The 12,422-nt window shown below is 36.5% G+C and overlaps 1 protein-coding gene across 4 annotated transcripts in view; it reads left to right on the top strand.

Annotated features, from left to right (window-relative positions):
- Positions 1–3,192: 3,192 nt before the first annotated feature.
- Positions 3,193–12,422, top strand: part of tpp2 (tripeptidyl peptidase 2) — a 27,968-nt gene continuing 18,738 nt past the window's right edge. For 3 of the 4 annotated variants that reach the window (XM_016563079.1, XM_016563078.1, XM_016563077.1), the window contains exons 1-10: positions 3,193–3,416; positions 4,485–4,613; positions 5,728–5,823; positions 5,930–6,034; positions 6,525–6,649; positions 8,371–8,534; positions 8,609–8,763; positions 9,979–10,055; positions 10,467–10,594; positions 10,880–11,128. In XM_016563079.1, the coding sequence (XP_016418565.1) occupies positions 3,252–3,416; positions 4,485–4,613; positions 5,728–5,823; positions 5,930–6,034; positions 6,525–6,649; positions 8,371–8,534; positions 8,609–8,763; positions 9,979–10,055; positions 10,467–10,594; positions 10,880–11,128 (1,393 nt within the window). In that variant the 5' untranslated portion in view covers positions 3,193–3,251. Of the gene's footprint in view, positions 3,417–3,520; positions 3,560–4,484; positions 4,614–5,727; positions 5,824–5,929; positions 6,035–6,524; positions 6,650–8,370; positions 8,535–8,608; positions 8,764–9,978; positions 10,056–10,466; positions 10,595–10,879; positions 11,129–12,422 lie in introns of those variants that run through there. The other variant, XM_016563080.1, reaches the window with a different exon arrangement.

Below are 12,422 nucleotides of genomic sequence, written 5' to 3'. Positions count from 1 at the left end.
GTAAAGATGTATTTCTCTCTAAAGGCGCGCATCCTGAGGAGATGGCGAGTCAGGATCGTCAACTTCATCTTGTGACACTGACTCAGAAAACACTAGTTCATTAATAAATAATTCAGATATCTCAGTATTCATTTTATTTATAAATATTGTTTTTGTTTTTTGGGCTTCTGTGCCAAGATTGTGTTTGCATGCAGTACAAATAGCCTACGGTTTAGGCCTACCATGTTGAAAAATAAGATTAAGGTCATAATATTTTAAGAATAAAGTAAAAATTACGATAATAAAATCAGGTTATAGGACTATTGCGTGAAGTTAATGTGAGAATTCCACCTATACTCCGCCAAAAAATAAATAAATAAATAAAATAAAATAAAAAGTATGTGGCATCCAACCTGTCATTCTTCACATTTAACATAAAAAACAGCAATAAAAGGTAGGCTTATTGACGTTTTTTGAAACTCTAATTGATCGATTTCATGAAACTTTCGTTTGTATTAAATTGTTCTGATTTTTTCAACATGCATTCAAATATTTAATCATGTTTATTTCGTGCTGCAAATATTAAAGAGGAAAATATCACTGATTTACATGCTGCTTGAACTGAGACGGGGCTGACTTGCATATGGGCCTGGCTGGGGTTGACTTGCTACGCCACTGATTACATGCTATGTATTTATTTTATTTCCTTTGCTTATACATTCAGTGATTTGGTAATACGAGTGCATTGTTGTGGTAATTGTGCAATTTGTTTTTGTAAACTGCACAGTATTGTGCTGATTTGATACTTTGTAAGTCTATTTTTCCTGTCTCTCCTGTAAGAAAAGAGAAATCAGAAATGAGATCATTTTCATTTAACTCCATTGTTCACCTTGACAGCAATTATATTAAATAGAGAAATGGAGATGTTTGAGACAGAATTATCCTGCTTCTCGGATGTTTCTCTTAGAAACAAAGACTGTCATGTCACAGTAATCTCACATGTGTCTCCTTTAGAGTTCTTAGAAGAGATCTCAGCGATGTCTCAAACTGCAGTCAAATGTCATATTCTGAAATGTCAGAATATGAATATTTCACATCAAAAGTTTCAACTTCAAAACACAAAAGTGCACAGTTTGGCACAGAGAAAGTGAAGCACCCTCTTTACTTTTGAAAACATGATGATGGAGGTTTTTGTTGTGTATTTGATGATTAGAAACTAAATGAAAATATGATTTCTTCTAATTCATGGAAGTGAATTCACTAGCAGTCAAAATGAATCTATATGTTTCTGATCCAAACTTTTACACTGAAATGTTGAAACATTTCAAAACCTATATTCTATGTACAATTTTTATTTTTGAGTAGCTGAAAAGCATCATCAATTGATCACCATAAATGTAAACTCCTTTAGTGTTTAAAATCATCCCAGGAGTCCCAATTTGGACTGCTATAGTGTACATGTTAATACACCGGGTTTAACACACAAACATGTTCTCTGATTCATTCATAATGATGTTCCTCTGAAAAGAGAATTAGTTCATGAATAGTGGAGTAACAGCACACAACCAAACTCAGTTATGCAATAATCACCAGTCTTTTAGCGAAGTGTGCTTCTGAACGATTTAACTGACCTTGAGAGCACTAACACAAAGTGAAAGCTGCTTGTATTTAACGCACACGTCACATCAAAGCAGAACAAGCTTTTTTTTTTTTCCTCCAGTGAAAAGACATGGTCGCTCAGGACGGGTTTCTGGAGGACAAGCCCTCTCACTTTGGGCTATATAATAATCATCGTGGAACAATAAAGCCATCTAGTGGTTGAACACATTTAGTCACACAACTCAGCCAATGTTTCATATGATAATTTTGGAAATTAGGCTTCAAAATTAGTTTTTTTTTCTCTTTCAAACATGTATTGAGTTTCCAAAAATCCACATTGCAGTTACTGTCACTACTGTAAAATTCATACACATCCTCACAGACTAACCACTGCCAGATTACCATATTCACTGTAAATTGAATATCGAATATTGGTTTCACTGACAGGGCTTAGATTAAGACAGGATGAGACCTTAGTTAAATTGAGACGTTTAAGTTTTTATTATTATTATTATTATTTTAATGTGCCTCAGTAAAAAAAATGACTGGTTTGCATCTGATACAAATCATTGGCACTGACGTATAAGATATGTCAGTGCAAGTTTCTTTCAGTTAAGACAGCTCAAACATGCATTTTAGTCTGGGACTTGTCTGTGAAACTGGACGTTCATTTATGTCTTATTGAATATTTCCCTATTACTGGCACAATTTTCTGTCAATTATAGCAATTTTAGCAATATTAAAAGAATATACTACCCGCAAAATGAAAATTCTTGTTTACTCACCGTCATGTTAGTCTTGATTCATATTCTGTTAAAAACATTATCCAGCTCCAAAAATGCCTTAAAAGTATATTGGACAGTAATCCATACGTGTTCTGAAGTCATACAATAGATCTGAATGAAGTACATAATTTTTTGTGAACTATTCATTTAAAATTTATTATAAATGCATTCATACCCAGGCAACAGGGAAAGTTCTCAGAACTTTGACTAATGTTCTGGCAAGGTTACTTTACGTTAATAGAATGTTCATTTGGTCAGTTATTTGGTCTTTAATAATGTTCTCAAAATGTTAGCCCCAAAAATGTATTTTTACATCATTCATAGAAACTTTTATTTCTGAAACATTTCAGTTGGAAAAAAAATAAAATAATAATAAAAAAAAAAAAAACTGGACGTTTTGAACATTCAGAGAACATTCAGAAATAATGTTTTCATAACTTAATGGGAATGTTAGCAAAATGTTCTTAGAACATATTTTTGTTAGCTTGGTACACTTATTTATTTATTTATTTAGTATAAATCTCATTTACTTATAAATGAGACTAATACAAGCTTAAATGACCAGAAAGGTAAAATAATTCAAGTAATAGGCGCAGAATCCTGTAACGCCTGCAAAAAAGTAGGAAACGAGTTTTTGTATTATTAAATTATTAAAGTTATTCTTATATAAGGTTATAAGTAATTAAATAAGTTATTAAGTATATTAATATTATGTGTGCAAGAATTATGAACTTAAAGCACATGAAACTGAGATGGAGATGTGTTTGTTAACGGTGGCTGAGATGAGTGTTACTGTACCTTTAAGAGAGTCGCTCGGCTCTCTCGCACATTGTGTCTTTACCGGTCCACCGCTGTCGTGTTGTGTTTTCAATCTCGCTCTGTACGGTCATGTCTGCTCATTCCGCTGAAGATCCGTTCCCGTTTCACGGGCTGCTTCCGAAAAAAGAGACCGGTGCTGCCTCTTTCCTCACTAAATTCCCAGAGTACGATGGCCGATGTGTGCTTATCGCGATCCTCGACACCGGGGTGGACCCAGGGGCCCCGGGCATGCAGGTAAATTGAGCCCGCGGCTGCGGTTCATCACTAGGCCGCAGTGGGGTTTCCTACCGTTTAACGGACCACAAATACTGGACATTACCGGAACTCCGGTGTCATATTTAAACAACGAAGCACTAACATATACGAAGTAAATCAAGGTGAATAAAGCTGTAAAATACATAAACGACATATTTGAAAGGACGAGCTGTGTCATCCTCATCAATGGCTCTCATTTACAAAGGACTAACGTTACCATAGAAATACCATCGTTTCTTTGAACTACCATGATATTTTAAGGGAAACATTATATGATATATACCGTGATAAATTAATATGTTAGTCATTTGTTGATTTTGAGGCACAACTAGTTAGTGCTGTTTTGTGTGTTATAGTTAGTGTTCACCAAAAACACATGATTTGTCTTGAGTTGTTGTGTTTAACTTGAGTTGTAAGAGGATCCAGCAGCTGTTTTGAGCTTTCACTCAACTGTCAACAGTTCTTATACACTACTGACTGAGCGATTCATGTGATGTACCGTGATAAATTAATATGTTAGTCATTTATACAGTTAGATATCAAATAACCTTTATATATGACAAAGGCTGTGTTTCAAAACCTAGTGAGTTGCCTACATAGACAGTACTATAGCATTTGATAGCATACTGTTGATTTTGAGGCACAACTAGTTAGTGCTGTTTTGTGTGTTATAGTTAGTGTTCACCAAAAACACATGATTTGTCTTGAGTTATTGTGTTTAACTTGAGTTGTAAGAGGATCCAGCAGCTGTTTTGAGCTTTCACTCAACTGTCAGCAGTTCTTATACACTACTGACTGAGCGATTCATGTGATGTATATGTCTTATTTCTGTCTGTCCACCATCATGTTTAAAAGAAGAATGATCCTATAATGCTCATATGGCAACATGTGAGCTGATCTGAGCACTTAAACACAGATTATTTATCATAAATATATAGTCATGCGTCTGTTTTAACATCTAAGTTTTCAAACGCAACCTGCTGTGAATCTGATATGATTTGTCTGACTCCAGACTGATGCTGAAATATCTCATGCTCTTTCATGTAGACCACAACAGATGGGAAACCCAAGATTGTGGACATCATCGACACGACGGGCAGCGGCGACGTCAACATGTCCACTGTGGTGGAGGTAAAGGACGGGGTCGTGACCGGACTGACGGGACGTACACTCAATGTAAGAGTGCTAGTATTCTGCACCTTTATATTAGGAGCCGCTGTCATTCATTACAGTTCACACAAGCTTTCAGATACTCGGGTTACTAAAACTATATCTGTGTGAATAACACATTTGCATCTCATATTTCAAAAGAAATAAAAGATGATATTTTGCTTTTAGAAAATGCAGCCTGTTTCAGGACCATCAAGATTTTTTTACATTGTGACATTTTCATTTTAATTCTCAATGCAAAAGTACTCGGCAAACACTTAGTCAAGTGTAGTTAAACCTACATCCATTTGAGTTTTTATCCAAAGCAAACTTGTATAGGTTTTTTAATTGATCTTTTAACTTGTTATTTGTCATGAAAATAGCCAGGGAAGCTGGAATGTTATTAAAACACCAACAAATGCAAAACATATAATTCTCTCATTACTGTGCATTACACAGAATGTTTTACTTTTTAGGATTTTTTTTTTCTCAGTGGTGATGCTCATTTCCTAGTACAATATTTTCTACAGTGGAGTTGTAATACAAATTATTTTAATTCAGTATTACAACAAATATTTCCATGGTATACAAAGCATGTGCAAAAACATGTAGTTTGTTGCCATAAAAAAATAGGTGTTTTTGCCGTTTGAGAGCATGTCATGAAAATAATGTCAAATGTAGCATGTATTCCCTCATGCAATATTCATTTAATTATTTATTTATAAAAAGTGTCAAAGAATCCAACAGAACAATACAATTATCTTCCCACCTCAAAATATAAAAAAGGTACACACACACACACAATAACAACATAAAAATAAAAACAGAAAATAAAGGAAAATCACATCAGGGATTGATTCACAGTCTGTATTTAACATTCCACTTTATCTGTCTGTTAACATAAAGGGGGTCCATATCTTATTAAATGCATCTACTTTGCCTCTAGTTAGTTTTTACAAACAAAATATTTATTATTAAAATAATTTAAAAAAATGTTATAAAAATATATTTTGTTAATGTTGGGGCAAAATTTGAGTCAGACATGTTCTCGACAGGCTGTGTGAGATTCACTCCTCAATATTATTTTAATAACCACTCTGTAGTTTTTCAGTAACACTAAAGGTTTCCTGTTTCTCTTCAGATTCCTGCTGCTTGGGTGAATCCATCTGGGAAGTATCACATTGGAATAAAGAACGGTTATGATTTTTTCCCTAAAGCTCTTAAAGAGAGAATACAGGTAACACATGATGATTTGGTAGTGCTGCTGGTGTGCACATGTCAGCTTCATACAAGTGCATGTTTTGGCTTGTTTATACATAATGATTCCATGTCTGGTGATTCAGAAAGAGCGTAAGGAGAAGCTGTGGGATCCAGCACACAGAGCAGCTCTCGCTGAGGCCAGTCGCGGGATAGAAGAGTTTGACCAGACTCACCCAAACCCATCACAGGTCAGATTGCTGCAAGTATTTGCATGCTTGAATAATGATGAATAATGATGACATTTTTTATTTATATAACTATGTCTTAGTTAGTAGTAGGGCTGGGCGATATAGCTAAAAAATGTATCAACGATATAATGTTTCCTATCGTTCGGTATCGATAATTGACATTTTTTATATTCACAATCTCCTCATCACAGGCAGGCACAGCACTCAATTCAGCATGTGTTCGTGTTTGTGTGTGCGGTCTGCGTCACTCATAGCACGTGCCTATATCGTGCGCTATATTGAATATGTTTTCTATCGTTATCGAAGAGGGTGTACCGTCGATAAATATCGATACCGTTTTATCGCCCAGGCCTAGTTAGTAGCTGCTTGTATTATGTAAAGTCTGCAAATAAAACATGAGAAAATAAGGTATTATTCTATGATAATTGCCGATTGTTTTGCATGTTGAATATGGCTTAAAATAAATGAGGTTGTGTGTTTATGTTGTCAGATGGAGAAACTACAGAAGGAGGAACTACAATGTAACGTGGAGCTGATAGGATCCCTGGAGAAGAAGTACAGTGATCCAGGGCCGGTTTATGACTGTATATCGTGGCACGACGGTGTCACATGGAGGTCAGAACATCCCCGACTAAACCACCAGCTTTAAAGGAATAGTTCACCCAAAAATGAAAATTTGCTGAAAATGTCCTCACCCTCAGGCCATCTAAAATGTAGATGAGGTTGATTTTCATCAGATTTGGGGAAATTTAGTAGGGATGCTCATTTCGGTTCATTTTCCCGACCGACAACTGCTGCTCGTTATCCGAACATTAACCGTTAACTGATAAGATTTCAGTATTAAATTAGTATTACCGTATTGACCCGAATATAAGACGTGTGTCGTCTCATAATCAGGGTCGTCTTATATTCGGGCCAATACGGTAATTAAATAATAGAATGGACGAGTGTCTGTGACCCATTACAAATACACCTGCAGCGCTTCTGAGAACAAAGAAAAACTGAATAAAATAATATAAATAAAAAGACTAAAATAAATAGGCCTACACTAAATATTTTTTACTTAATTAACAAATTAAGATGATAAAACGAAAACACACTGAATCCTGAATGTTTTGTCATCAGACATAAAAATAAAAAGCAGGCCTCAGTGCACAACTTATTTTTTCATTTTACAACTTGTTTTTATTTTAAAAAATTAACGTCGACGCTGTGTGACAGTCTGGAGGGCAGTCTGTTCCGTGGCAGAAAACACCGGTTTCTGCAGCGTTGAGCCTTGTAGCCAATCACAGACATATCATACTGGTAAAAAATGTATAGCCTGAATGCACTGTAAGTCGCTTTGGATAAAAGCGTCTGCTAAATGCATAAATTAAAATTATAATAAATTATCTGTTGATTTCATGAACGCAGTGGCCAATCAGAGGTGTTTATGTTAGGATCCATTCACCGCTCATAAAGCAGGAGTTTTGTTCAGTGCTGTTCAGTTTTGCTCACTTTTTCAAATCCTCTCATTAGAACAAACAAAATGTACACATGATGTAAATAAGAGATTAATTGTGCAGGAGTTTAGAGCTTCATTGAATATTACGGAACTTTGTGAGATCGCGAAGAACTGAGTTGAGTGACAGCTTTTTAATGATTATAAGGGGGAGCGCACTTTTTGTGCTTTCTAGGCTATAACCCATTCAGAATTTGACTCACAGATTCACTCTATGATAATCATTCATCCAATATTGCCTTTTGCCATTATGTTGCCTTTACTTCTTCAGTTAAGTGAAAGCGGAGTGGGTGCTTGCGCAGGTAAATATGTTTGTAGGCACGTGTGGTTGCACGTATCGAATATGTAACAAATATTTATAGAATATTTTTCTTTCACAATGCTGCAAACTTAAAAAAAAAAAAAAAAAAAACTTTTAAAACCTTTTTAAACAGTTTAACTGATAGTATTAATCTGTTCCGCAAACTTAAAAAAAAAAAAAAAAAAAAAAACTTTTAAAACCTTTTTAAACAGTTTAACTGATAGTATTAATCTGTCAAATTTCTAACTTTCGGTTAACGGTTAAATAGTCAATATGAGCATCCCTAAAATGTAGCATTACATCACTTGCTCTCCAGTGAATCCTCTGCAGTGAATGGGTGCCGTCAGAATGAGAGTCCAAACAGCTGATAAAAAATATCACAATCCACATATGTGACCCTGGAGCACAAAACCAGTCTCAAGTCGCTGGGGTATATTTGTAGCAATAGCCAAAAATACATCCTGAGGGGTGAGCACATTGTCAGTGTATTAGTAAGATTTTTATGTTGTCCACAATCTTGTGTGTGTGTGTCAGGGCTGTGGTGGACACTTCTGAGACTGGAGACCTGTCGTCCTGCTCTGTCCTGAGCTCATATCGAGAGAGACAGGAATATGCCACACTGGGATACGCAGAGATGCTCAATTACTCCATAAACATCTATGACGAGGGAAATACTCTGTGTATTGTCACCAGCGGAGGTGAGACTGATGATAATGAAATGTATAGAAATTGATCATTGAGACGCTTTACACTGATCAGCATGTGTTTGCAGGAGCTCATGGGACGCACGTCGCTAGCATTGCAGCGGGTCACTTCCCTGATGAGCCCGAGCGAAACGGTGTCGCTCCAGGAGCTCAGATCCTGGCTGTGAAGATCGGAGACACCCGCCTCAGCACCATGGAGACGGGCACCGGCCTCATACGAGCTGTAAGAGACTAACACTCAATCATCATGACGTCTCCGCGTATAACATGAGTCCAGCTGACAGGCATCGATACATCATCAAGAACTATTAAAACTCTTAAATCAGGGCTATTTTAGTATCATCTATGAACTTTTATAGTAGCTTTTTTTAAAAATTTCAGTTTTAATTTTAATTTTAGTTTGAGTAATTTTGTTATGCACTTTTTCTTTTTATTAATATTTAAAAAACATTTCTAATATAAAAGTAAAAATTATTTATATTACATTTTTTAACAATTTTATTTCTGATTTAGTCATTTTTGTACTTCAAACTTAAAATTATTTTATTTCAGTTAGTTGCCAAACCAGCATTTCTAATTTTCGTTCAAGTTTTTCATCTAATATTTATATTTTATTTCCGCTTTAAGTTAGCGAAAACGATTGTTAATAGTTTGTTTACAATAATAACCCCCTGCTGGCCTCACTAACACCTCTTCCAGCAGCAACCTAGTTTTCCCAGGAGGTCTCCCATCCAGGTACTGACCAGGCTCAGCCCTGCTTAGCTTCAGTGGGTAACCAGTCTTGGGCTACAGGGTGATATGGCTGCCGGATTAATCACATACAAAAAAAAAATCAAACCATGTAATTTTTTTTTTGTATGTGTTATGATTTGTTTTATATTATTCGGTACTGTATTTTATGAATGTTTTTAAGGTGTCATAGAGTGTTTTGAAAGGTGCCTATAAATAAATGCATTATTTATTTATTTAAAAAGAGATGCACAAACACACTTTGTGGTCAGTGGGTGATGTTGATAGTTAATCAGGCTGGACGTTATGGACCAAAAATGATATCTCTGTATTTTTTTTATGAATATTTGCAATACATGATACATATGTTTTTTCTTTGAAGTGGGACAAATGTTTAGTTTTACAAAGCCCCATTACAGTAGTGCTTTTGCTAAATACTGCTCTCATAAAACTACAATTACTTGTGTTACATGAAAGATTTAACTTCCAACAACGAATAATTGAGGAAAAGTTATATTTTAGTCAGAATTATTGTGATCCGAATCTATTGTGCGCCATTTGATTGACATGCAACCTCTGCAACTAAGATGCAGCCTGTGTTTTGAGAAGCACTCTGTGAAAAGATCCTATCAATACAGATACTTGATCTGATGAATAACTCCTTTATCATGGTTGCTTTATTGATGTTATTTGTGATCTTTGTTTGCAGATGATTGAAGTCATAAACTATAAGTGTGATCTTGTGAACTACAGTTACGGGGAGGCGACACACTGGCCGAACTCAGGGTGAGGCACTCACACTGCGTTCTGACGACAACTGAAAAAATACACATTCAAAGTCAAGTCACATGTATTTCTATATCGCTTTATACAATACAGATTTTTTCAATGCAGCTTCACAGAAATAAACAGGAAAATGACTGGATAAACCAGGAAATTTCAATTATAAAGCAAATTCATTTCAGCAGTAAAGCAGATAATAGTGTCATTCATTATTCAGATCAAATTTTTATTCTAATACAATAAGTGTCAGTGCAGTTAAATCAACAAAGCTGATTAGTAGTTGGATTGTCTGAACCACTTGTTAACTGGTTGGCGTTAAGAAAACTCTGACCTTGTCCACAATCTTGTGTTGAAAAACGGCTGGATGGAGCATGACATTATTAACTTGAGCATGATCCATGTCTGTTTCTTCAGGAGAATCTGTGAGATCATCACAGAAGCAGTACAGAAGTATAATGTGTTGTTTGTCTCGAGTGCTGGGAATAACGGCCCGTGTCTGTCCACCGTGGGCTGCCCTGGAGGAACAACCAGCAGTGTGATCGGTACTGACCGAGTTCTTCAGTTCAATTTATTGGCATGATTGTGTTTACATAGAATATTGCCAAAGAATTATACACAAAACCAGCAATGACATAAAATATAACAATAACAAACAACGATAAAAATTTTATTAAAATAAGAAGATCTGCACATGACAATGCAGATAAAAATATAATTCGGGGGAAGTCGTTTGTTCCATTGTTCTAATTCAGGGGTCACCAAACTCGGTTCTAATCAAAAAGTTGCATAATGCAATCAGAAAACATTTGATGGTTCCTGGTGCGCAGGTGTGGGCGCTTACGTCACTCCCGATATGATGGTGGCCGAATACTCGCTGAGAGAGAAGCTTCCACCGAACCAGTACACATGGTCATCCCGCGGACCCAGTACGGACGGAGCTCTGGGCGTCAGCATCAGCGCACCTGGAGGAGCCATCGCCTCCGTACCAAACTGGACGCTACGTGGCACACAGCTGATGAACGGCACCTCCATGTCCTCTCCGAATGCCTGTGGAGGAATTGCTCTTGTGCTCTCAGGTACAGATGCAGTTCAGCCCGTCAAGTTCATACTAAGGGTGTGCGATATTGACCAAAAAAAAAAAATCTCTATTTATTGGGATTTTGTCGATAATGATAATTAGATGATATTTGACTGTTTTTGTGCTGGTTTAGACCTGTCGTGGACAGATGACTCTCAAAGCTTTTTATATTCTTCATGTTCTGTGCAGTGGTCAGTTCATAGCAGTGACAGAAATGACCTTTTCCACTATTAGTCGATATTTGTCAACGTAAATTGATTTCCAGGGGATTTTTAAAGGGGTGCTATTATGCTTTTTCACTTTTTCAACCTTAGTTAGGCCCAATCCCAATTCTATTTTATACCCCTTCCCCTACCCCTCCGCCTACCCCTTCCCCTTGTCCCTTGAAACAGAGTGTCAAGGGGTAGGGGTGAAATTATTCCCCTAAGAATTGGGACACCACTACTATATGTCACATGTCATCATATGTCGTCTAGCTCCTACAATACACACACCTATACTGCGTGGCAGAGTCTTAACTTTGATAAAGAATATCTCTTTGGTTTTGAGACTTTAGTCTTTGCAACTTCAGGGATCTTATCTATGCACAATCAGCTTGTAACACTCCAAAGAGAAAGGAAAACTTGAAATCGCATCATATGACCCCTTTAATTACCGTTCTATATTAATGCGCTGCTTACTGACACACACACATCAGATATTGCGCAGCTCACACAGCCAGGAGCAAAGAAACTTGTCAACGCTGCCACATGACTTTTATTAATAACAGTTTAAATACTGAATCGCTCGTTATATTTTCCAGCAACTAGAGGATAAAATCGCTGTTTTTGAAGTAAACTCACTCTAAAAAGAGAAACGCACAGACGCGCAACTATCGTGCAGATATGACGTTAGCAAACTTTAGCGATTTTTTGCAAACATTTCTTTGAGTAACATGACTGTAATATGAGCTCACGATTGAATGTAACATAAAACAAATGATTACTTTTCGTTAAAATCTTTATTAATGCCAAAAATGCTTACATTTATGTGTCTTTTTGTTCGCTCAGGCAGCCATATTGCCGCTGAAGCCGGTTTACGCTGAGATAATTCATACCCCTTCGTTTGAAGTGTGGTCCCGTAAAATCTTCGTTTGAAGGGCTATCTGGACCTTTCCCTCGGCCCTACCCCTCCAACCAAAAGAGAATCGAGACACCTCTACCCCTTCACGTGAACGCGCGAAACGGAGGGTTAGGGGAAAGGGGAAGGGCTAAGGGGTAGAATTGGGATTGGGCCTTCGTCTGTAATGTTGC

The sequence above is a fragment of the Sinocyclocheilus rhinocerous genome, unplaced genomic scaffold, assembly GCF_001515625.1.
Source record: "Sinocyclocheilus rhinocerous isolate Xijiao unplaced genomic scaffold, SAMN03320098_v1.1 scaffold920, whole genome shotgun sequence".
NCBI classification, from domain to species: domain Eukaryota; kingdom Metazoa; phylum Chordata; class Actinopteri; order Cypriniformes; family Cyprinidae; genus Sinocyclocheilus; species Sinocyclocheilus rhinocerous.
This window is presented reverse-complemented; position numbering and strand designations above follow the sequence as displayed.